Source organism: Canis lupus, chromosome 31, assembly GCF_011100685.1.
Source record: "Canis lupus familiaris isolate Mischka breed German Shepherd chromosome 31, alternate assembly UU_Cfam_GSD_1.0, whole genome shotgun sequence".
NCBI lineage: Eukaryota > Metazoa > Chordata > Mammalia > Carnivora > Canidae > Canis > Canis lupus.
Window position 1 is genome coordinate 12,282,348 of NC_049252.1, and position 27,136 is coordinate 12,309,483.

General features: G+C 37.1%; 1 protein-coding gene across 7 annotated transcripts in view; it reads right to left on the bottom strand.

Annotated features, from left to right (window-relative positions):
• Positions 1-2,085: 2,085 nt before the first annotated feature.
• NRIP1 (nuclear receptor interacting protein 1) overlaps positions 2,086-27,136 on the bottom strand; it is a 99,972-nt gene continuing 74,921 nt past the window's right edge. For 5 of the 7 annotated variants that reach the window (XM_038581243.1, XM_038581240.1, XM_038581241.1 and 2 more), the window contains one exon: positions 2,086-9,504. In XM_038581243.1, the coding sequence (XP_038437171.1) occupies positions 5,661-9,161 (3,501 nt within the window). In that variant the 5' untranslated portion in view covers positions 9,162-9,504 and the 3' untranslated portion in view covers positions 2,086-5,660. Of the gene's footprint in view, positions 9,505-23,232; positions 23,437-27,136 lie in introns of all 7 variants that reach the window. The other 2 variants (XM_038581244.1, XM_038581245.1) reach the window with 2 other exon arrangements.

A 27,136-nucleotide genomic window follows, 5' to 3' on the forward strand; every position in this document is an offset into this window, starting at 1 on the left:
ATAACCTCAGACAATGTATTCGCACTCTGGCTCTCCTCTGTGATCCTGTTGATGGTTTTTGAAAAACACAGGCTACAACATCCAGACGTGGTAGGCCACTTCCTTTTCCAGAAGTGATTTCACAGGTGAATGTTGTATCAGCAAAAATGAGTAAAACAGTCCAAAATGGTCACAGACTTTTGTCAAAGTTTAGAGCACCTACCAATGAAACTTAGTAAAAGCAAAGGCTGGAAAATAGAATTTGTCTAGGTATTTGTGAAAATGAAAAGGCTGTAAAAAGACTGCTTGGAATGGCTCAAAAATCCTCTTGCTGCGCCGGACTGCAGAAGTACACTATTTTAAAATTCGAGTTTACATATTGCTTGTTAGACACTCAGAGAGGACCTCTCAAGTGCGGCAGCACTTCCTCAGGACTGACATTTATAAGACTTGAATTTTATTTCCAATTATTCTGGTAAAAACAAGGAGTACATTAATTTTGGTTTTTCAGAGCAGGAGTCTTTAACTTATCGATGAACATCTTTAAGATGTTGTAAATATTACTGTACTGTAATAGATCCCTCCACCAACCCTTACCAGGTCCTCTAAGTTTCATGGAATAAACAAAAAGTGACATGCTTAGTAACAAACATTTAAAACCTACTTTTTTTTTTTTTTTTTTAAATAACCAAATAGGTCACAGTTTACTGATACCAGTGGTAGAAAAAATTCTGATTAATAAAGACTCTCCATGTTTAAGTCATTGGCCCTATCTTGTAGTGAAGTGAACAACTAAGTTGTTGTTCTCTTCTTAAAAATCCCTTGGGGGGTGCCTGGCCGGCTCAGTTGGAAGAGCATGCAGACTCTCGAACGTGGGGGTGACGAGTTCAAGCCCCATGCTGGATGTAGAGTAATGTAGAGATTACTTAAATAAACAACCAAACTAAAACAATAAAAATAAAAATAAACTAAAATAAAAGAAACCCTTACTAGGCAATTACTCAATGGTCTTGTTATGTATTTTCACAGTATAAATCAATAAATAAAACAAAACATGGTTGTGCATCCATCTTTTGATGCTAACGATGGTATCCATATATTATCACAAAGTGTAACTTCAATATTTTAATAACAGAATAGCTGAATGCATTCTGCTCCTCAGTTATTTTTTTAGACAATACTTATAAACGTTGGGATAGTAGCTGCAGAATTTTCATTACAGACTTATTTTAGTGCCAGAAAATAGACCTTCATTTTGGGAAAATGCCTTCCTCCTAAATTATCATTAATAATATATATGTAAAAATACAAGTTCCCAGGCCATTGGTTACAAGAATTCCTTTTTTCCTAAATAAATTGGTCTCCATTACTTATTACATATTTTGCTTAGCATGGTTAACTACTAATTACTATATACATATATATTTACATATAGATGTGTGGGTACACACACATATATGTTCATTTTGGGGAGATGACTGAAGACCTTTATTTTCTGTTTTTAAAATACTTATGTATTTTTAAAGAGAGAGAAAGAGCGAGTGAGATCAAGCAGGTGGGGGGGAGGAGTGGGGGGAGAGGCAGAGGGCAAGGGAGAGAATCTTGAGCAAAGTCCCTGCTGAGCACAGAGTCCAACCTGGGGCTGGCTAGATCCCATGACCCCGAGATGATGACCTGAGCCGAAATCAAGAGTCAGACACTTAACAGACTGAGCCACCCAGGTGCCCTTTTTTAAAATTTAAAATGAACATAACACTCAGTGAAAACTGGATGAAAACCTAGTAAAATTTATCAAATCTTTATTTCTGAACACTCACAAATTCTTCCCACTTTGAAAATCTCCAGTGATCATTCAGTTACACACCAAATAACAGAAGTGAGGCTAGGTAGGCTGGTTGTCTTTTTGAGCTATGCTTCAATTGCCCTGCCTCTAGATACATTAACTCATGGCCACCTTCTTTTTCTTCTCTTTTCATTTTCCTTCTTTTCCTGAGAAGGGTAAAGCAGTCTTGAAGACTTGCTATTTCCATGACCAGAGAGTTTTATATTTATGGAAGACCTAAAAACCAGAGAAAACCCACAAAATAACAGTCATTTGAAACCATAGACAATGCATTTTTTCTCATTTATTCAAATTCACTGCAGGAAGTAAACACTAAAAGATTAAAAAACAAAACAAAAAAAATTCACACCGCAGTATGTACAGTTTCATGATATCACATGAAGAAATTAAATTTCTAATAAAAATGACAAATTATATTACTAAGCCGATAGCATTAAAATTGGTTGTGTAAACCCCAAAATTCATATGAACGGTAATGTCCCTGTATTCCAGCAGACTGGAATACTCCTGGTATAATATTACATTTTCAATGGGATTAAAAAATTCATGAAAGTAGTTGTGTGAACTCTTAATGTTGAAAAGTGGTTGACTTGATTTTAAAAAGTTTTAAGACCCTTGGATTCAAAGCACATTCTTTCACAAAGCTTAAACCACAGAAGTCATATCCAGAAATGGAATACTGTCATGTTGGGATGAACATCTGATCTGACTTGTTAAGACATTTTGCCAAATGCACAGATGCACAGGGTCCCCCATGCACTTTTCATGCAGCAGGTAATCACAACTTAAATAAAAGGTTTATTCTATACATTTGTCCAGACTTGCAACTGTATACATCATGCACAATTTTTAAACCTGTCTGATTATATTTACACTTATACATGGAATATACAGAAACTGAAGAGGTTAAAAGGCTTTTCTGTTGCATTAGAACAATACAAAATATGTATTTTTCATTAAGGAAATCACTATTTACATCACCTTTAAAAACTGATTTTAACATCTTCATGTAACAAGTCAATATATATATATACATATTATATATATATATATATAAAATATATACTCTCACCAGTTTACTCTTCTGTAACACGTACCAGAGAATAAACAGGTAATGCTACCTTACTGATGTCAATGAGAGCTGTAGTACCCTTTCACAAACGACTTCATCGGGAAGAAATTGTCTAGATATCTAAAATAGTCCTTGAAAACGTGTGTATGCGCGTCTTGTAACTACATATGCATAAACAAAGTGAAGTTATGGATGTATGCCCTTTCTGACTGTTCTTTAAAATCACCCTAAAGTCAAACTGGGGACATTCTCTAGTAAATCAGAACATCATTCTTCTGGTCATGTTTATCTACGTATTACATATCCTCATTCCTTTAACTGTTAACAATGACAACAACAAAAACAACCAACCAATCAAAGAAACAAACAAAAAGATAGCAATGCTGGCCCTTGATACTCTTTTCCCTGACCTAAATTTCACTCCCTTGTGAAAGCCCATTTTCCCCCGACCAAAGGGGAATACCAACAATTTTTCTAGCATACCTCTAAGGCTGCAGACCTTTCACAATGGCAGGAAAAAAAAAAATGACTTGCTTAAAAACTTATTTATATGGTGGAGACAATAAGATTGTCACAGAGTCAATATGGGATGGAATAGAATATATTCACTGGCCAGTGGGATTTTCACTTCAGAATAAGCATACGCCTTCATCTCTCCATGATGTAGCATAATATTCACTCCTGACTATTGTTTTATAATATATCCAGTAACTATTTACAAATCATTTTGAGAAAAAAATAATCATTTAGGGTTTTAGATCATATAGGAAATAACGCCCATTTTTAATATAAAAAATCTTAGAAACAACTTCAAGTAGAACAACTTCAAATAGATTTCCTTCTAATTAATAGTTGATTATATAACAATTTTTTGATAGGTCAGTTGCAAACCTGGTTCACTTTTAAAAACAAAAGTATTATCTGGTGAACAAACTGTGGACTGTGAAAGCTGAACTTAAAACATAGGGACTTGTTTCAAGATCAAAACCCCATGTGGCTCGATAAGAAGTTCTTCCAAGAGAACATCAATGTTTATGTCTTAATTGCAATTTTAAAAGAGTAGGACCAATGGAGGGACTGTGTGCAACTTTGTCATGTATATGTGCCCTCTGTACTTTTCTCTTTAGTCAATCTGAGTTGAGTGCCTTTCTTGGGTTTGAGAGAAATATTTTTGTCTTGGTCAGCAATGTTCTTAGGACAATGATTTTAATAGAAACTAAGGATGTATTCAGGAGAAGTTTCCAAACCATCCTGGAATCACCTGAGTTTGGTAAGTGGCCCTGTTATTCCATCCCTAAGGCTAATTAAGTAGATGTTACTCATTAGAACACACAAATAATCACAGATTTTCCTGAGATGTTGAGCCAGATATGAAAGTTGTCCCCTCCACCCAATTTTTTTTTTTGTCATAAAAAGTATTCTGAACCCGATTTCCAAAGACATAACGGTTATATATGAACTACAATATTGCAAATTTTGAGTTGATGTATAACTGTATTGGGGAAAATATAGGCATCAAGTAGTTTGGTTTTTTGTTTGTTTGTTTTTTACAGTCCTGTGTTCTGAGAAAAGTCATAAGCAATGGTTCTCAAACTTGAGTGTGCAGAAGAAACATCTAGGAAGTGTGTTAAGATGCAGCTGGGAGATTCCCAGGTCCACTTAGCAGAGATTCTTGATCTGTAGATCTGAGATGCTGCCTAGGAATCTGCATTTTAAAACAAGTGCTCCAGATGATTCTAATGCAGGTGGTCTGAGTCCAGCTTTTAAGAAACCCTGGTCGTAAGACTCACAGGTACCACAGAAATGGTGAGAAGTAACTTTTACAAGAGATGGTGAAAATTGTCCAAAGAAAAGCCATTTTGCTTCTGTTAAAAACAACTTCTTAAATAGTCAACTATTCAGGAAACCACCTGAAGGTAAATGGTTAACTTTCCTAATTCTGTAAAAGGAGGAATATTAATTTAGTAAAGTAGCTAAAATACAAAAATGGAAATCTGCCTTTTTTTAAGGATCTATCAAACTTCCATCAATTGTAATCAATTTTTACTAAGTAGTACAAGGTTTAAAGAAATACATATTGAAAAGGACTGGGGTGGGGCAGACACATTGGGAACCACAAAACCCCTTCCAAGAGTTAAAAATAAATACGTCTTCTTCTTCTTCTTCTTTTTTTTTTTTTTTTAGCAAAAGTGAAAAATGTAAGCCTATTTTTTCTAATTTATTTCTGAATCGGATAATGAGAAGTGAATTAGGTTCTTTTTTTTAATTCAACGATTAATATTTAAAGAGTCATTGAACAATTTGGATTTAAAAACAAATGTGTTATGTAGGCCGACGTCTGAAAAGCAAAATAAAGTACCCTAATAAAGGCAGCAAAATGCATTAATCCACTATGGATGGAGATTTACATTTTAATTTACGCCTATTACTGGATTATAAAAGATTTTTCATTCATAGGCTACTCACAGTTGTTGTTTGGTGCATACAGAGTGTTAAACAACCAATTTGCTAGTTCAGTAGTTTCCTCATGACATCTAACGTAAAGCAAAAAAGTAGTGTGCATATTTAGACATCACCAGCAACCAATACTTCTCGAAATGAAAAAAGTTTCAGTTATACCATGCTTTTCTCAAATCATGCTCTTATTTATACAGGTCGCAAGTTCATACTAAGCAGTTTGCAAAAAAAAAAAAAAAAAAAAAAAAAAAAGAAAAGAAAAGAAAAGACAAGGAAAGAGAAGATCGGGAGCTGGATGGCGGGTACATTTCACTCGGCTTCTTTCTTTATGGCCAGCACGTTTCCCAGCAGTCCGTACCCCTCCCCGTTCGCGCTGTGCGGGCGAGGGGCGCTCCTCCCCGGGGGGCTGCTGTAGGGGCCTCTCAGGCTGAAGCCGGCCGCCCTGGTTTCCGCCGCGGGGAGGAACTCTTCCTTGACCGTGACCTGCGCGACGCTCTCCGCGGAGGAGGGCTCCCCCCACGCGTCCTTGTCCTGCGTGTCCCGGCCGGCGACGGGGCCGCCCCCTTTCTGCAGCATGTAGTAGAGGATGGGGTTGGTTTTGGTCAGCCGCGGGCAGTCCCTCTCGTACCCGTTCCTGTCCGCGTCGGCGATGACCCACTTAATGGGGCCCTTGTCGCCGGCGCCGCCCGCACAGCCGTTCGCTGGCCCCGGCTCCGGCCTGGAGCCCGCGCAGCCCCCGGGCTCGGGGAAGGGGGGGCTGGGCGGGGCGCGCGCCGGGCAGGGGCAGGGGCGGGGGCGGGGGCCGGGGCCGGGGCCCGGGCGGGGGCCGGGGCCCGTCCTGCTGTCCCCGCAGCCGCCGGGCTGCGCGGGGCCGTACAGCAGCCCGTCGAGGGCCGGAATGCTCAGCTCGGGCTTGCCGCCGCCCGCCGCGCCTCGGTGTCCCTTCCTCCTGCCCTCCCCGGCGGAGCCGCTCCTGTGCTGGGACAGATCCCGGACGCAGTTTTCCGACAGGAGCAGCTGCTTGAGGACGTTGAAGCTCTTGCTCTCTCGGGCCCACGCGCGGTGCTCGGCGTCGCCCGCGGGGCCCTGGCTGCCGGGGAATTTGAACTCAAGATCACTTCTGCTGCATTTCAGCTCCTGCTGGCTCAGCGGGGGCCCGTACAGCCCCTCCGGGGCGCCGTGGCTGTCGGCGGCGTCAGCTACGCTGTTCCTCATCCTTTTAAACGGGTTTTCCAAGGGCTCGCTATAAAGCTTCCTCTTCTTGGGGACCACGCAGAGGGTCCTGGCCTCCAGGAGCGCCAGCTCCCCGCTCCTGCGGCTGCCGTCCCCCTCCTCCGCCAGGTAACTCTCCTGGTTCTGCCTCAGCAGCCGACTCAACAGGCCGTTCTTGGAGAAGGAGAAATCCTGCGGTGAAACGGGCTCCGCCTTGAGACCGTCGGGCGCGCTCCTCTGCGCGGGAGGCGCCGCCCCTGGGAACGGGGCGCCCCTGGCGTCGGGGCTCAGGCGCACGCTCGGACTGGGGCTGCGCGGGTCATCGCAGGGCTCGGATTTTATTTTCACCGTCAGTATCTGTTCGCTTAAAGCCCTGTCCGCGTGTTCCTGAGCACTTTCATCTCTCAGAGGAGTCTTGTCTTTCTTGTCGCCCTTCCCTTTGTTGGGGTTCCCCAGGAGCAGCTGGAGGACAGTGCGCCTCTCCAGCAGATTCTCGATCTCGGAGCCAGAAAGTCCCGCCTCGGGGCCTGCCGCTGGACTGCCGAACGCCCTGTTGTCTTCCGCCGCGTTGGTTTTGTTTGAGAGCAGAGGGCTACTCAGCCTCTCCACCATGCCCAGGGGCCGGTCCGCGTTCACGCTCAGCAGCTGCTTGCTAGGCCGCTGCTCCTCTCCCGGGGCGGACGCCTGCACTCCGCACTGAGCCAGGTTCTGCAGCAGCTTGCTGGCACTGAAGGTCGCGGAGTTCTGTGCGCCCTCGCTGTGGGCCGGCTTCTCTCCCAGCGGGTCTTTGCTCTTTGTAAGGTCCATCAGGGGGTTCGACGCGGAGGTCGCTGGCTTTTCAGCCTGGGAGCCGCAGGCGAACGGTGGGGGATTCCACTTGATGACCAGAGAGTGTTGGGAAAGGTTGATGGGAGACTCTGCTTTTGTGGAGGAAAGTAAAGGAGGAGTGCTCACGGGGGTAGTCCTGCTCGTACTGGGGCTCTCTATTACGGAAGTCCTCGCGAAGTTCTGGCTACCGAACTTGGTCACATCGCCGTGTACTTCCTGGGGGCTGCTGTTTCTTTCTACACTTTCTTCATTCTTATGGCCAAGTAGCAACTGAAGAAGAGTCACTTTCTGGTGCGAATTGAGCTTAGAATTCTTTGAGGTATCTTGATCTTCTTTGACGTCTACAGTGGGGACTTTGGGATCCCAAGTGTTTAGCAAGGACTGGGTTAAATTATCAAGAGAAACAGGCTGGTCAGGTTCTGGTTTCTCAATTCGATGTTTGCAAGACAAGTCTATGGGAACACAGTTGGAATAGGAACTTTCGTCACCACTGCTATCATCTGTAAAACTAGGGTTGTTATCCGAGTACTCATCGATGGTTGTAGGGGTACTACTATCCTCAAAGATGCTTCCTCTCTCACTGTGATTATGTCCATTCATCGGCTTTGGTATGGTCTGGCTCTTCAGAAGATGTAAAAGCAAACTATTATTAGCAGCTTGTTTTAGATGGTTTCTTTCCAGTGAGTTCTTATAGCCTGCATTTTTGGGGGAAGAAGGAACAACACCCATCGGGTTCTGAAACGCTGTATTTTTGCTCGCCATTAGCTTGCTCGATGATGTTCTCGCCTGACCATTGAGATGGCTTGACATTCCTTTTGAGAGCTGGAAACTGCCAACCTCCTTCTGGCCATTTTCTTGTAATCTGGCCATGGCGGCAAGTCTTTCACTTGCTGCCTGATTCGCATTTTGCGTTTTTAAAGCGTGTTCTCGAGAATACTGCTGCAAATGGGCTTCACTTGAAAGGAGTAACGCTAACTGGCTACAAGCAACACTAGGTTTGGGTGAAGTGGCTGGACTAGCCCTCTTTTCCACCATGCTTGCAACAGCCTGTAACCTGGCAGCACATGACAACGGTTCGCTCATGACTTTTGTTCCACTTTGTCCAACATGATGTGGTGACTCTACGAACCTGTCTCTGATGAGGTTTTTACTTACGTCAGGAAGATTGGTATCAGGCTTTTGATCTTTAGCTTTACTTTTCTTCAACAAAGTTTTTAAGTGACTTGATGCAACACCATAGCACCTTAAATCTTTCTCCACTTTTAAAGAATCATGACCGAGTGCATATCCTTGCTCCTTGAGGCTCTGCCTAATTTGTTGCGACAGAGCAACGGTCTGCAGCCTGGAGCTGAATGACTGAAGCAAAGAGGCCAGTAATGTGCTATCTTGTTTGCCTTTAGGCACATTGTCAACCATGCCAGCCAGCAAAGCTTCCTTCTTCACGTTTAAATTTACGATGGAATCAGACAGCCTCTTCCGCTTCGCGGCATTCCAGTCCTCAGAAGACTGCAAGAGCCTGGCTTTTTTGAGGTGCAGCATGCCAGATCCCTGATATGAATGTGTATTGAGAACTGGACCATTACTTTGACAGGCGGGAAATGCATTACCAGAAATGTTAAAGTTCTGATCTTCTTCATTATGCCCAGCAGACTTTTTGTCAACGGCAGTACCTGAGCCCTCTGCTGCCTGATGCATTAGTAATCCTTCTAGGTAAGTTAAAACAATAGAATCCTGGTGCACATCAGAGCCAAGCTCTTCTCCATGAGTCATGTTCAATAGAAGTGTTCACAAGGGCTTGGTTTCTATTCACGTTAAAGAATGGTTTTCTGTGGGTGAGTGAGATGTAATTTTAATAAGTGAGTGTCAGTTTATCACCTTCCATAGTCATCAGACAGAGATGCACGGTTACATTCCAACCAGGGTTCCCTGTGACAAGAGGAAAGGCAGGCAGATTCCAAAGTAGTTTGACCACAGAGCTGATCAACTCCACAAGAAGCAGCAGCAGAATTCCTTAATACACAGGTCTGCGGCGGCGGGCGGATAGAATCCTTAGTGAATACACTGCTTCTCCTTCTTCATCTTTTGTTTCCAATTAAATGCCAACAGCGGTGTTCTGAAAATAAAAATAAAAAAGTTAAGAAGAGGCATAACTAATATTATGTTACGATACCAAGAAGCAAAAGAATCTAGTATTTGTAAGTCTATATATGTGTGTGCGTATATGTATGTAAAACATAACGTACATACGTATATATGCATTATAGCCACCTCTTTAGTAACATAGTTTGCCATTCCTATTAAATTGGAAATCGCTACCGGAAGTCCTATAAATTAACCCATATTGTTAAAGTGATCAAATCAATTAAAGAAAATACTTTGGTGTTATATAACTGTCTTCCAAAGCACACCGAGTTTCTGAATTTTCGTGGAGATGGGAGGGAGGGAGAAGGGAGGTGAGGGATGAGGGCGGGAGGGAGGGAGGGGGAGGGAGGAGGGAGGGAGGGAGGGAGGGGATGGAGTGAGGGAGGATTGAGGATGGTGGATGAGAGGAGGGAGGGGAGAGAGAGATAAGGAAGAAAGAAAGAAAGGGGAGGCAGGATGGATGGAGGGATTGGAGTGAGGGAGAGGAGGGAGGGAGGGAGGGGATGGAGGAGGGAGGGAGAGGGAGGGAGGAGGGAGGGTAGGGTGAGAGGATGGGAGGTCTGATTGGAGGTAGTTAGTCTGGAGGGATGGATGGAGGGATGGGGAGGGGAGGGATGGAGGGAGGTAGGGAGTAGTGAGGAGGTAGAGGGAGGGAGGGAGTGAGAGCTCTCTCTCTCGCCTCCTTACCTTCCCTTTTATTCCTCTTTCTTTTTCTTTTCTTTCTTTCTTTCTTTTTTAGCTTCTTCTTTATTTCTTTATTTCTTCTTTTTTCTTCTCTTCCTTTCTTTATTCTCTTTCTTTTCTTTCTTTCTTTTTCTTTCTTCTTTCTTTTCTTCTTTATTTTTTCTTTCTTTCTTTCTTTCTTTTTTTTTTTTTTTGAGTTTCTGAATTTTCATGAGCACTTTCCACATAGTAACAATAAGGATGCTAAGTCTCTTTTATAGTGACATAGCTCTATATGGGAGCTAGAATTAGCTTTCTTACATTACTGGGAGCTTATGAAGGAAAAAGTAAAAGTGCAGAAAAAAAAAAGAGAGAGATGCACATGACATGGACTCATGTGATGAGCTAGATGCAGGGTTGAATACTACAGATTAGGTTCACTTCTGACATCGTTCTTGAAACATTACATATTCCATAAGTAATCCGTGGGATTTCTGTTTTTAAAGAAATGGAAGCACTGACAAGTATCTTGTAGGCCTATGCAAAGTGTGACAGTCTTAGTCATATTCATAAATACTGAAGTATAATCACAGGCTTCATTTTTATCATGACCTATTGGAAACAGAAGAGAGTGATTCTCTAGATGCTCATCAAGTCTATCAGAGGCTTAATGTATCCATTTTTAAATCTTCACTCATTTGCTGTATGTAGAACTTTTAATGTGTGGTCCATTCCTAACAGAAGCAGAAGACAGGTTACAGGTGAACCCGTAACTCTGTTTCTAAGGTGTTCCTCACAGAAAATACTCCTTTTCCCCACCCATGCTATTTCTTTTTGTGTGACTTCGCTATTATAAGTATAAATAAATTCAAATATTATACATGATTTGAAAAAGTTTTATAAGGTTTTAAAATAAAAATCATTAATTTAGAAAAATGTGTCAAGGTACTTGTACCAATTTCTTAGTTCAGAAAATGTGGTTTCTGGGACACTTGGGTGGCTCAGTAGGTTAAGTGCCTGTCTTTGGCTCAGGTCAGGATCCCAGCGTCCTGGGATCGAGCCCTGCATTGGGCTCCCTGCTCAGCGGGGAGCGTGCTTCTCCATCTCCCTTGCTTGTGCTCTCTTGCTTTCTGTCAAATAAATAAATAAAATCTTAAAAAAAAAATGTAGTTACTATAATATGTGTAAATGTAACTGTGTACACAATAGGTAATCACATCATCCTGTAGAAAAGTGGGCAGGAAATAAATTTAGGATAGATTTGAAGGGAAGATGAATAATTGCTTTCAGAAAATTCTAAGTCAATGTGGTTATTTTTCATTAATTTTTTTTTAAATTGTATAAACATCACCATTATGAAACAGGGAGGAAGACCTTCTAATAGAAACCTATTTTTTAATAAGATGAATCTGTAAATCAAAGAGTATTTCCTGAGATGCTGCTTCCAGAAGCACTCAGTTGTAATACCTTCCATCGTTCTAGCAAAAAATGAAATGCTGAAGAAAGAAGGAATTCTGAGACTATCTAAAGCCTGAATTTACTCAGATCCTACTATTAAAACTCTTCAGGGAACTAAGTGAGCCGAATTTCTTCAGATAACTTCCTTTTCTTTCCTTTAAATAACTGAAGCAGGAGAAATCATTAACAATCCTTCCTACCTTTCCCAAATCATGCCTTTTCATATTTCTATAATAAAGAACAGAATTTAATTGAGAAATTTCTTAGAAAAGAAACAAAAGGAGGCAAGGTGCTTGGATACAGTACAGCTCACTAAGACTATAGATATTAGGGTATAATGTAAAATATTACTGCCACCTAATAAATAGACTTCTTAAAGTTAAAATCATTTAAAGTTAGTATTAGCCTGATTCATTTTCTTTTAGCAAAAAGACAACCACATTATTTTTGAATCACCAACGTATAGTTTGTTTGCTTTTTAAATTTTATATATGTATTACTTAGGAATGTTGCCAGATGTTTAACACTACTTGAGTATATTTGGTTAAAAATATCTAAATGTCAACACACTATTAAGAATCAGACTTCTTGAGAGATTGGCAAGCAATATATTTTAAAACTGGAGTATTTTACAAAATGCTGTGATGCAATGGCTTATCAGTGTACCTACTTGCATGTCCATAACTTCAAGAATGATTTTATTAGAGCCCGTGTCTATTTAAAGATACTCAATGGTCTCTTCATAAATATAATAAGGAAGAGACTTTGCTTATATGACATATACTGCTAAGTGATTTCATTGCAAAGGTAACAGAATCATCCACAACATTTGGTTTATGGGCCCGGGGGTGTGTGTGTAAAAGACAACAAAAGAGAGTAAAAGTAAGGAGGAGGCAGGAAAAAAAATTATAAATGAACAAATGTAGGCCTCATAAGTTTTGTAACTCTCATGAGATTTTACAAGAAAAAATTTATTTAAGAAACTAAAATAGGTTATATTAATATCCTATCTTTAAACTTTACGTTGGCAGATATGACAGGCAAACCCAAGAAAGATTTTTTTAATGAACACTAAAAATACATGTATATGAAGGAGAAAAAATAAAACCTACCCAGTGATAAAAGCTGATTGAACAATGTTTGTTTCAACTTACTTGTCATTTTTATAAGGTGGTTCCATAAAATTTTTAGAAAAACTGACTTTGACAAAAAGCTTAGTGTAACCTTTAATCATATATGGAGGGGTGACTTAATCTCAATTTTAGATTTACCATCCTAAATCAAAATCAGCTCTTTGTAATTTTAATGGATTCGTTTAACCCTCAATATACCAAGAAAAATACCATCACCATTACCGTCTGGGTCCAACAAACATTTTATTAATATTTAAGTCAATTTATGAATAATTAACAGAGTAAGAAGGAAGAGATACCATGAAACAACATCAGAATTTTAAATAAAAATGTACACACACTAAATCCATTAACCTCCTGGTTTTGAAAGACAACATATCCATAATGGGCAACTGACAGCTCATCAACTGTCATGCATGAACCTGGAAACATTTTCTAAGTACCAATTCCAGATTGGTAAATCTAAGAGGTAAGCTTTATCACCACTTCTGGGTCTTCTCTTTGTACTTGTATAATTCAAAATGTGTTACTTTGGAAATCTTCAACAGCTCATAATTATGCTGAAGAGAGGATAGAAATCTTCCTTGTTCCATAATTGCCAAATATATTTATCTTTTAGTTTTAGTTTTACTAAAACCAATTACAATGATCAACACAATGGATTATCTCATTTTCAAGTCATCTATTTTCTTCCAGTCTCTTTTATTACACCCCAGTTTTCAATATTTGCCCACTTATGAAGCATTTCAAATAAATCTGGATGTGTCAACGTCATAAAAGAAAGAATACTGTTATTATTCCTTTGAGCTAAACAGGACCATTGAGGTTCTTGTCACAAAATAGTGATGAAACAAACCCTTCTTACTGATCAATTGACTATATAAAATACTGTATTTCCTTTTTATCTTTAGAAATATATTGTTAATGAGAACAATATGAGGTGATGGATGCATTAACTAACTTTATTATGATAATCATTTTGCTATGTATATGCATATCAAATAATCACACCGGACACCTTAAACTTTCACAATGTTATTACACGTCAATTATACCTCAATAAGCCTGGGAAAAAAACGAACTATATTGTTGAACTATATTGTTCACTCATTGATGCCTGAGCTTGAAAAATCCATTTAGGATGTTGTCATCTGAAGACAACAGTCAACGATGTTGCTTATACAGTCAATGTCACCATCATCATTCATGCCTAGAGTACTACCATCATTCTCTTTGCAGTCATCCTCTGATTCATCTAATTGAAGCATCTTCCTATGCCAACTTTCTTTTCTTTGATGCTATAGATGGAAAATGAAAAATACTGAGTTCTCCATTGTGTTTACTAAAAACTTAGAATAGGAAGACTACAAAGACGATTGTCTCTAGACTTTTTAAACATTCATGAAAATGTTATAGAATAATGGGCTATGCAATAAGAAAACTGAAGGTGATATAATGATGACTTATTTCACTATTGCATCATCCTTCTAGGCACTTCCATTTTTCTCTTGACTTATTATTTTAGTCCTTACTTGGCATATTTGGAAAAAAAAATGAATTAATTCTCAAGATCAGAAAATAGCAAAATACTTAAAGACATAGGAAAATTAAGATCACTAAGGTTCCATAATGTATCATTGATTTACAAAAGGTTCCAACAGACACATATAGTAATGGCAAAATAACTGTTTTTTTCTATTAAAAACACATTTATTAAAACTTTAAAAAATAAAAGTCATGTAATATAATCATTCCTAATAGTTAGAAAAAAAAAGTTTCAAAAACTAACACCAGGGCCAAAGAACCCTACTTGACAGCATATCCAGGGTTAATGCATTTCATGACAATTTAATAAAGTTCATGTACAACTACTAATGTTAAAATTATAAACTGAATCTTTTATTAATTTAAAATTGTTTATAAGCATGAAAATCTTTTGAATTTTATAAAATTGACATTTTATTGCTCTAGCTAGCAGACTGTAAAAAATTATTATTGTTAAATTTAAAAAAATAGTAAAATCAAACTAAATCATTAAAGAATTCTTGACCATATGCATAGATTTGGAGAAAGATCCAAGTTTCAACACAGGCTAGTTTAAATATCTAGTAAAATGTATGAATTCAGAGTGTATTTTTTTTTTAAGTTGCATGTTCTTTTTTTAAGTATCTGAAAAATATGTAATTATTTTGAACTTTTTTTCGAATGTTAATCAATAAGATAGTTGTAAATAATTTGCACGTTAACAGTTCCCAAATGAGTGTTAATATTGATTCTTTGAAGTAGTTAAACTATTTTCATTGCAATGCACTTTGCACTTTCTATTTGGAAATGGCTTATTAAGCAAAGGGAAAATCTGAATTTTTAAACACTTTTAAAAATGGTAAAATAAAATTTTACTTGGATAAATGAAGGATAAATCTAATAGAATTCTTATATATGGGACTACTTTTGTTTGACAATAAATAAATAATGAATTGGTTTTCCTCCAGCTTTTTTTTTTTTTTTTAAGATTTTTATTTATTTGACAGAGAGAGAGCAAAAGAGAGAGAGCATCAGCATGGGGAGGGGCAGAGGGAGAAGCAGATTCTCTGCTGAGCTCCATCCCAGGATCCTGGGATCATAACTGAGCCAAAGGCAGCTGCTTAACCAACTGAGCCACCTAGGTGCCCCAGCATCCAGCTGTTTTTAAGGAAAAGATTCAGTATCTTACTTCCAAACAAATTCTCCACTGAAACACATTTAAGTGATTAAACATCTACGAAGTCACTTGTATGGTATTTAAATTATATCTAGTGAATACCTCATGACTTCCAATTGTTTCCATGAAATCTCTTCCACTTGCTTATCCATTATTAAGTAATACCTGTTTGAGTATTGAATTTAAAGGTATTTCTCCAATGCCACTTTAATGAGCATTTTAATTTTTGGCTCTGGTTCTTCAAAATGCAAAAGTAACTAAATTGTAACATTCAAGAATAACTCCCATTGGACAATATTACTTAATTTCCACCTTCGATTATTTTAGGGATGCTTTTTACAAAAAAAAAAAAAAAAAAAAAGACTAAGAAAAATATAAAGATGTTCCCTTAAGGATTAAAAGAAAAATATCTAAGTACTAGGAAGATTCCAAAGTCCTAAATATTGAACCTTTTATTAAAGCAATACAAATTGAGGTAAATAATTTAGAATACTCTTGGTGTTCTCTAGGGTGAGACTGTGAAAGAAAGTTTTAAAAGGTGAAAAGGAAACAAAAATCCATGAAAAATTTATCAAGAGGACATGACACCAAACATTCTATACAAATGTGTGAGATTAAGCTTTTCAAACCAAGGGCCAACGACTCAACACTAAATTTCACAAAACAAGAAATAAAATGTAACATTTCAGATCAAGGGTTTTGGGACTTCATTAAAAAGTAAAGACAATAGCAAACCCTCTATTATAAATTAAAATTTATTTTTTACCCAAGTCAACAAAAACTATAAATAAAAAGGGAGACATTACCATCACTGATGCCCCAGAAATGAAAAGGATTGTACAGGTTACCACAAACAATTATACTCCAACAAACAGACAATCTATAAGAAATGGAAAAATTTCTAGAAACATACCACTAACCAAGGCTGAATCAGGGAAGAAAAAAAAAGGAAATCGAAAATCTGAATAGACCAATTACTAGTAAAAAGATTGAATTAGTACTCAAAGATCTCCCAACAAAAAAAAAGCCCAGGCCCAGATGGCCTCACTGGTGAATTTCATTTAATTCTGAAGAATCAACACCAATCCTTTTCAAGCTCTTCAAAAAATCAAACAGGAGTGAGCACTCCCAAACTCATTTTATGAGGCCAGCATTATCTGGACACCAAAACCAGAAAAAGGACACTACTAGAAAACAAAATAAAGCAAAAGCAACCCCCCCCCCAAAACTATAGGTCACTATCCTTCATGAATATAGATGCAAAAATTCTCAATAAAATACTAGTAAACCAAATTTAGCAGCATATTAAAAGAAACATTTACCATGATCAAGTGGGACTAATCCCTGAGATGCACAAATGATTCAACACCAGCAAATCAATCAATGTGATACATCACATTAATGGAATAAAAAAAAAAAAAGAATGATGGTATCTCACTAGATGCAGAAAAAGCATTTGACAAAATTCAGTATCTTTTTGTGATAAAAACTCTTAACAAATTAGGCATAAAAGAAATATCTCAACATAATAAAGGCCTTACATGACAAACCCACAGCTAATGTCCCATTCAGTGACGAAAAGTTGAAAGTTTTTGCTCTTAAATCAGAAACAAGACAATGGTGTCCAATCTCGCCACTCCTATTTTTTTTTTTCGCCACTCCTATTAGACATGGTACTAGAAGTCCTAACAATCAGGCAAGAAAAAGAAATAAAGGTATCAGAATTAGAAAGGAAGTAAAACTTGTCCCTATTTGCAGTTGAAATGGTTTTATATAGAGAAAATCCTAAAGACTCAACCAAACAAAAAACTGTTAGATGTAATCAATAAATTAAGTAAGGTCACAAGATGCAAAATGAACATACAAATATCAGTAGCATTTCTATATACTTAGCGACAGATTTTCTGAAAAAGAAATTGATCCTATTTACAATAGGATCAAAAACAAAATACTTAGAAATAAATGTAAGCAAGTGATTCATCTCCACTCTGAAAACTACAAGACACTGATGAAAGAAAAGGAAGAAGACAAATAAATGAAAAAGTATCCTGTATTCATGCACTGGAACAATTAATACTGTTAAACTGTCAATTCTACCAAAAGCCATCTATAGATTGAATGCAATCCCTGTCAAGATTCCAATAGCATTTTTTTCTTTTACAGAAGTATAAAAACCACTCTTAAAATGTATATGGGACCACAAAAGACACCGAATAGCGCCCCCTTCCCAAATCCTAGGAAAAAAAAGATTAAAGCAGGAGGTATCACTTTCTGATTTCAAGCTATACTATAAAGCTATAGTCATCAAAATAGCACATATTTGCATAAAAAGAAATAGACCAATGGAACAGAATCAAGAGCCCAGAAATAAACCCAAGCACACACAGTCCACTAATATTTGACAAAAGATTCAAGAATACTGAATGGAGAAAAGCCAGCCTTTTCAATTACTGGTGTTGATACAATCGGATATTCATATGTGAAAGAATAAAACTGGACCCACGTCTTCTACCATTCACAAAAATTAACTCAAAATGGATTAAAGACTTAAAAAATGTATGACCTGAAATCATGAAATTCCTAGAAGAAAACAGGAATAAAGCTCCTTGACATGGGTCTTGGTAACAATTTTTGGGATATGACACCTAGCAACAGAAGCACAAGCAATGAAATAAAAAATAAACAAGTTGACTAATAAAACTAAAAAGCTTCCACACAGCAAAAGAAATCATCATCAGAGTGGAAAGACAACCTATGGAATGGGAAAAGATATTTGCAAGCCACATATATGATAAGTATTAATATCCTAAAAATATAAAGAACTCATATAACTTAATAGCAAAAAACCCCAAGTAACCCATTTTAAAAAAGGGCAAAGAACCTGAAGAGACATTTCTCCAAAGAAGATACATGAAAAGCTAACAGGTACATGAAAATATGTTCACCATCACTAGGCATTAGGGAGATGCAAATTAAAAAAACAATGAGATATCACCTTATGCTTGTCAGAATGACCACCATCAAAAGATAAGAGATAACAAATGCTGATATGAATGTGAAGAAAAAAAGCCCTTGTACACTCTTGGTGTGACTGTAAACTGGTACAGCCACTATGGAAAACAGTATGGAAGATCCTCAAAAAATGAAAAATAAACTTACCATATGATCTGGTGATTCTACTTCTGGGAATATGTCCAAAGCAAACAAAGATACTAACTTGAAAATATATCTGCGCTCCCCATGTTCACAGCAGCATTATTAACAACAGCCAAGACATGGAAATAACCTAAGTGTCTATGGATGGATGGATGGATAAAGAAGCTATACACACACAGGAATATTATTCAGCCATAAAAAGAGGTAGAAATCCTACCATTTGTGACAACATGGATGGCCACTGAAACATTATGCTAAGTGAAATAGTAAGTCAGACAGAGAAAGGCAAATATGTTATGATCTCACTTATACATTGAAACTAAGGAAAAACAAAAACTCAAAGAGATCAGACTTATGGTTACTAGAGGCAGAGAGCTGTGGAAGGGCAAACTGGAAGGAGGTAATTAAAAGGTACAAACTTCCAGTTATAAGATACATAAGTCCCAGGGATGTAACATGCAGCTAACACTGCTGTGTGATACATAGGAAAGTCGTTAAGAGAGTAAATCCTAAGAGTTTTTATCATGAGAATAATTGAATAATTTTTTTTCTTCTTTTTAAAAAACTGCATTTATATGAGAAGATGGAAGTTAGCTAAATCTATTGTGGTAATCATTTCGCAATATATGTTTTGTCAAGCCACTATGCTGTACACCATCAACCTGTAGTGATGTATGTCAATTGTTCCTCAAACTGGAAAAACAAAAGAATCCTAAGTATTTGTAAACTTTTGAAAAACTGAGTTATTTTGTCTGAAAAACTGTAAGTATCAATTGTTATTCTCTTAATTATTGCAACTACTGTTTTATTCCACTTTAAAATGGTCTTATCTATAAATGGATGTGGCTTTATTAAAATAAAATCTAACAGACCACCACGACATAATAGAAGCGTAATAAATCAGTGACAGAAATGGGAAAAACAAAAGTTTTTGAAAAAAAATTAAGGAAAAAATAGAAGGAACATGCAATTGCTGCCATTTCAAGCAGGGAATAACGAGGGCATGGTAAAAGAGGAAGCCTGAAATTTCATTTATTGGAACATATTTCTAATTTATTTTAAAAAAGGAATAAATACTCATTGATGTCCTTTGATATAATTTGAATTTCAAGACAGTCACTTTCTTTGTAGTATTATCTCTATCAAAAGATGGATGTGTGATTGTACAATTTGACAGGTGCCAAGAAAATAAATTTATCTAAAAACATTTTGCTCAAATAGTTGAGGGCCTCAACATTAAATTGGAACAAAAGAGCTATTTGCCCTCTCCCAGGGGTTTTCATTTTAGATGAAAATAGTCTTCAAAGACTGGTAAGAGAAGCCACTGACACTGTAGTGAGTAAAACAGCTGCCCAGATTGCCCTCCATTGCCACTTGAGGGACTTACATATTTTTGCCCAAGGCCAAATTTGCTCCTAACTTCCAGGTCCATCAGCTTTAACTTGCTGTCAGCTGCTTCCATAGGAGTAAAAGAGTGTCACTCACATTCCCTATTAAGAGAGAGTCACTAGGACACACTAGTGCTTGACTGACTCAAATGTTCAATAGAAGGACATACGTATCTGAGGACCTCTTCAACTCTAAAATGCTTTGATTCTAAAATGCTATGATTCCAAGTAATTTATCAAATTGTAGTTGATAAAAATGACAAGCATTTTATTTATTTATTTATTTATTTATTTATTTATTTATTTATTTTTTATTTATTTATTTTAATGGCAAGCATTTTAATCAGAAAGATGACAATGCTATCAGAAAGTTGTGTCCTGATCAATATGTGTTGTAGTCTTTCTAGAGAAGTCTGAGGGAAGGAAATGATTTTGAAACAGCCATATGCCCTACCCATCCAATCTCCCCAGATTATTTATCTTCACTGCTTTCTTTTCTTTTCTTTTCTTTTCTTTTCTTTTTTCTTTTCTTTTCTTTTCTTTTATTTATTTATTTATGATAGTCACACACACACAGAGAGAGAGAGAGAGAGAGAGAGAGAGAGGCAGAGACACAGGCAGAGGGAGAAGCAGGCTCCATGCACCGGGAGCCCGATGTGGGACTCGATCCCGGGACTCCAGGATCGCGCCCTGGGCCAAAAGCAGGCGCCAAACTGCTGCGCCACCCAGGGATCCCTCTTCACTGCTTTCTTTAAGGGGATAGGGTATCACAGAATTTCAAATAAATGTTTACCTAAAAGTTAAATACGAGTTTATATTCAAACTAGAGCTTTTGCTTATCTCACAATAACTACATACTAAATAAAATGCAATAGTAAAGATTTAGGATCCTTGATAACATAGAGAAATGCATATGAGAAAGAGGACAATTATTTGTCCTGACAACAGAAACAAATATTCCCTATACTTGATATAGCAAAATAAGGAACAGCTTCTTTGTTCTGAAGGCTTATGTATGCTCAGAAGGCTTATGTGAATCAGATTCAATGAAATCCATTCTCCATTTTACTTTGCCTCTACAGTTTATTAAAAAAAATAATTTTAAATAGAAATAAGATGAAAAAATTGGAGATTTTAAGTTAAAAAAAAGGCTCAACGGAGTCAAAGGAACTAGAGAAAGTGCTTAATTGCCAAATAATTTCTATTCCAAAAATGTAATGCTTTCCTGGATGCTGTGGTGCATTATCTTGAAAACACAGAAAACTGTTAGCTAAAATGAATTCTAACTACAACTTTTAAAAATCTAGAAGAGAATCATTATATGATAAAGAATATATATGATGTTTATTTAATATTAATATTAATGTCTGTTCACTGCCTCCTACTGTTCTTGAAGAAACAACAGTTTCTCTGAAGAAACACAAAACACTCATTAAATAAATTTTTTGGTAGCACATATGTGTGGGAAAAAGGGTTTAAATATAAAATAAACAGAAGGTACAGGTTCTCTTAACCCTTTTCAATAACTCTTTGAAGTACCTGGTGCTTTCTATCGGTTTTCAAAAGCAGAATATTTTCCAATCTCTATCAAGATATAAAGTATAGGGGATCCCTGGGTGGCGCAGCGGTTTGGCGCCTGCCTTTGGCCCAGGGCGCGATCCTGGAGACCCGGGATCGAATCCCACATCGGGCTCCCGGTGCATGGAGCCTGCTTCTCCCTCTGCCTGTGTCTCTGCCTCTCTCTCTCTCTCTCTCTGTATGTGACTATCATAAATAAATAAAAATTAAAAAAAAAAAAAAGATATAAAGTATAATGGAAAATGGTGCTTTCTTCTCCTGGGATTGTTTACAGTGTGTGTGTGTGTGTGTGTGTGTGTGTGTGTGTACACAACAGGGCATCCTTTGAGATTGGAGCATAAATCCTATTAAACTCAACTATGGTCTCCCCATCCCTAAAATAGATTTGACATACAGATACAAGCACAAGGTCAAGGTCACAGATCAGTAAGAAAGATTACCAACAGAACTGATGTAACAGCTGGCATTTGATCAAAGCTCCTGGGGTTTTTAGTACACTTACCAGATACTCTGCATTTACTCACAGGGTACACTCTGTTTTAAAAATGTTCCCCATCTTTGAAGATAAGATCTTCATGCACTTTTTGTTATGAAGCATATTCTTCTAAAAATGTTGCATTGATCACAGAACGTGAGAAACTTGTGTATGTGTATTTCAGAATTACAAGTTTTTATGTGTGTATATGTATGTGTATGCTTGCATGTTAATTTTTTGCTATTACTGATCTTTGCCATGACAACCTGAAATTAATTTAAATTGCAGGTCTCTGAATCATTCTATGCTCCCCCACACCTCTGTATCAGCTGAAGTGGAAATTAACTGTATATTCCTTGGTATCTTGGGACACTTCTTCCCAAATATACAGATTTAACTGCTAGAAATTGGTTCAACCAGGAAAATTTTAGAATGTATCCACTCTTCCATGATAACTTCCAAATTATAAGAAGAAAGTTTTGTTACTGACAACAGCAATAAAAGTGATTCTTAATGGAATATATTATTGAACAGTGCAATTATCTAACAAAACCATGCCTTTTGTTTTAGCTGTTCAAACAAGATATTGAATTGATCTTAAATTACATTTATGAACCAAAAGTTATGGGATGAATGTTCTTACTAAAAGTGTTCTGATTAAAAAAATTACCATTTTTAAGGATACATAATGCTGTTGGGGTAAATTACAATATAGTTTAGCTTTCCTTGTTAAATCAAGTATCACCTACTATAGCTTTATATAATTCGCAAATTAGGATATATGCACATGTAAATGTTCTCAATGATCAAATTTTCATTTTGCGAAATTATTTTTGGTAATTAAATAGGTTTAAATAAAAATACCAGAATTGTACTATCCTAGAAACACTGGGGTTTCTCCAAAAAGAAAAAAAAATATGTATCAAATTAAATACCACAAAAAAATGGAACTTCCTTTACCAGGCAGAAAAAGACTAGGTATTGTAAAATTACTAGTAATGGATACTAATTTGTATATAAAAATTTGATCACAGAAATCCATCAACATTTATTTTCTTTTAAAACAAATAGAGTTCCTTACATACTATTAAAGTCTATTTAGAGGAATCATTTATCAATTAATCAGTTAATCATTCAATCAACTAACATTCTTCATTACGCGCTGCCTGGGTGAAAGTGCTGCTTTGTTCTGAGTGATCCAGGAACTCTGACTCGATTTTCCTGAAATGGTAAACATCACAGTATCCTTCTTGCCTGTATTGGCCCAGAATACAAAGCTTTCCAGATTGAAGGTTGTAGTAAGCTCGAGGCAGAGAAACGTCACCTGGGCAGACAGACATAATGACGATATCTGTAAAGAGGAGACATCAATAACCTGACAGGGTCCCACCCCAGGGGATTAATAAACAAAAAACAAGAGTATGTACAATGTACCTGGAGAATTTTGGTCTTTAAATATTAAAGGGTAATATTAAAATGTGTTCTTCAATTGGGAAGATGAAGCTACTGGCATACCATCCATCAGTAGGCTATTTATTTAAATGGTTTCATTTTTATTGAAGAAATTGCCACCCATACTTTTCCCTGACCTGCCTTTTGCACGGCTGTGCACATAAGAAAATGTTTGCAGTAATAATCTCAGGGACTCCAGGCAGTAGCTGCCAACCTGAACCACAGCTTTGCTGCTACCCAGGTCTCTGGTCTGTTGGGTCTGTGCAGCAGGGACAGCTGCATCTGGCCCCTGCCTCGGCACCTGACACTCAGACACCGATATGGACCAAGTTGGGGGGCAGGGTAGTGAAGAGACTTTATAAGAGGCTCTTCAGAGCTGGAGAAGGAATGAGAAGGGCTCAGTAAGTAATAGAAGTCACAGCTTTTCTGACTTTACTTACTGGACCAGGGACGCCTGGGTGGCTCAGCAGTTAAGCGTCTCCCTTTAGCCCAGGGTATGATCCTGGAGTCCCGGGATTGGGTCCCACATCAGGCTCCCTGCATGGAGCCTGCTTCTCTCTCTGCCTATGCCTCTACCTCTCTGTGTGTGTGTCTCTCATGAATGAATGAATGAACGAATGAATGAATAAATAAATAAAATCTTAAAAAAAATACTCACTGGACCAAAAACATTTCAGAACAACTTTTGCTTTAGCATTGAAGATCCTTAAAAACAACCACTCCTATCTACCATCAACATTACTTCATAAAATTGAGACATTTTTACATTAAAAAATTATATACTCTAGCTTTAAAATCTCAATCTATCATGTATATCATTTTTTGATAGAATGATGATATGTGGAAAGGCACATACATGTCCACTAGTTTGATTACTTCTATGCTTAGTAGTTTAACTCTAACATCAATCAATGACTGAAATCCTTACATCAATTTTTCCTGTTTATATTTTGCTTTATTGTTTTTGTCCTTATCGTGCTTTCAAATGTAGTGTTTATATAAAATGAATAATTTGTTTTATATTTAAATTGTCATTACACATGAAGAGGACATAACAGTGGGAGCAAAGAACCTTCTGCTCCGTGCCCTTCCCTTCCCCCATTTACCCACACAGTCCCTACATCATCATCATTTGATGAAATATACCAGATATAAAAATGCATCATATAATGCATTTTTAAATAATACAATAAGCCCCATTTGCCTACAATCAGGCTAAAGGAATAAGACATCTCTTTTATTCTGTAAACCTCAGCTGAGGACCCACCCACCCCCCTTCCCTGGACAGCTTTCCCTGAACTCCACAGGGTGAGGATAGTTTTTCATTTCTAGGACTTCACAGCACTCAGTAGATCTTTCAATCATCTCCTTACAAAATTGTATTTTGGTTTATGTCTGGTCCTCAACTAGAGGTAAACAACTTTTAGGCAAGGATTACATCTTTGTCATCCCTATGTCCCAGCCCCTGGCAGAGGGAACATTCCCAGTAGAACATGCAACAAGTCAACCTCCTAGAGCCTGAGTCTGTAAAATGAGGGGTAGACTGTCATAATTCTAAGGTACTTTAAGATTTAAGATGATATGATAATGATATCTATAATGGTTGGTTTTGAGTTCAAGATATCATTTCCCCCTCCACTGTGAATATAATCACAAGATTAAAGAGTAATAAAGTATTTTATTCTATGCAGAAAGTTCTATGTTTGGAAGACCGTGTGACTAGTACCTGTTAGAAAAATACAATGTTTAAACATTTTAGAAATATATATCTATTTTTGGAAGATTTTAGTTTTCATAAGATCTGTATTTTCAACATGTTTTTCTTTAAAAAACAAAACAAAACGATCATAGTCATTGAATTTCCTTTAATTAGTGTCTCCCCAGTCAAGTTATAATATGCCAACAGTAACTATATCTAGAATGGGCAAATGTTTCAGAATACTGGTATCATAAAGCTTTCTTTTTTAATCATTTTTCCCCTCTCAAACTATACACTCTCTAGAAAACTGAATAAAACCTAGTTAACATTAAAGTATTACTCTGTTAAATTTTCATATGATAGAGATGTGTTAAGAAATGAAGTTAATACATTGAAAGATTTATTTCCAAAAACCGAACGAATCAAACTCATCCTAAAAAAACAGTTGTGATAACATGGGGAAAGAAAGGCTTTATGAATTAACCTTATATCAAGCACAACTGAGAAACTGTTTCTCTATGTCCACTATAAAAATCAATCACTGAAGTAGAAAATCATCAGGTAGTAAAGAACTTGAACACTTTAAATTATGTGATAAAGATTAAATCTAATTGGTCAAAGCTATTCTTAGGATAATCTTTTTCATTTGAAACTGAAGAGCTTTATGTGTGAGCTTTCATTATTGTATCTGGCTAAATAAAAACAATATTCTACCAAAGTGATTCAATTAGAGTATGTAAAAGTAATCAAATTATTTCTTGAAGACTTAAACCTGAAAAACCAAAAACCAATTCAATAAAAACAATTATACAAGCAGGTCTTGAATACTGATGCAAGAAGAGTCAACATGTCACTGCTGTCTTTTCTACTTTTCACCCTATCTGCACGGCGCTGTTAGTAGTGATATAAAATCAGGACATTCACTCCTCTGAACCATGCTGAAAGGGTAAACTTTAGGTCTCTTTTTGCTTCGTGGCATGCTATTACACCTAAATGTTTCTCAGGTGTGAGGAGGCTAAGAAGTCATGTAGGTCTAAAAGTATCTAAGTTTGATGCAGAATGGATAAGATTTTTGAAAAGCCAAATTTTCTAAAATGTACAATAAACCACTGTTTAATATATATTAAAAACAAAACATATCTGATTGTATCCCAAAAGCTTTTTACTATGTGTCTTAAAGATACTCAACTTTCTAATCAAATTTCCTTGTCATTCATTCTATAAATACATTTTTTTTTTTCCTGGCACTTTACTCACTTGGATTAATGGCTTCCTTTTAAAGCTAAAATGACAAACACCATAGTCTGCATAATACTGGGAAAAGAAATTCATAGAACTTGTATAAAATTGGTAGAGGAGCTAATTTTTAGAAAGATAAACTGTTTTTCCCATAACAACTCTACCACCAACTATCGTTTTCCTAACAGTATGTCTTGCAAATTGATTCTACAAACACAACAGGATTAGAATTTAAAGGTTAAGGGAGAAGTGAAAGGTGACCTGCCTAACCAATCACTCCATAGAATGCTTAAACTCCTTTATAACCTCTTTGCTAACTCTGGTTGTCTAGTTTTTTTCTGAAAACCTCTAGTGACCATGGACTGTGTCTTCCAAGGTGGTATCTTTTGGAATCAGCTCTGGGTTTAATTTCTAGCTCTTCCACTTACCAAATGGTTCTTACCAATTAGTTGGTAAACTGATCTTGAGCAAGTTAACTACTCTTCAAAGTTTTATTTATAAATGTGCAAAAACCTATGTCACAGAGCCTCTGTGAGGGGGTAAATGTGCCAATGTCCATATAGTGCTCAGCACAGTGCCCGGGCACAATGCAGGCACTCAGTCTAGGTTATCTATTATTTAGGAACTTGTTCCACATTTGAACAAGTGCAATGGTATAAAC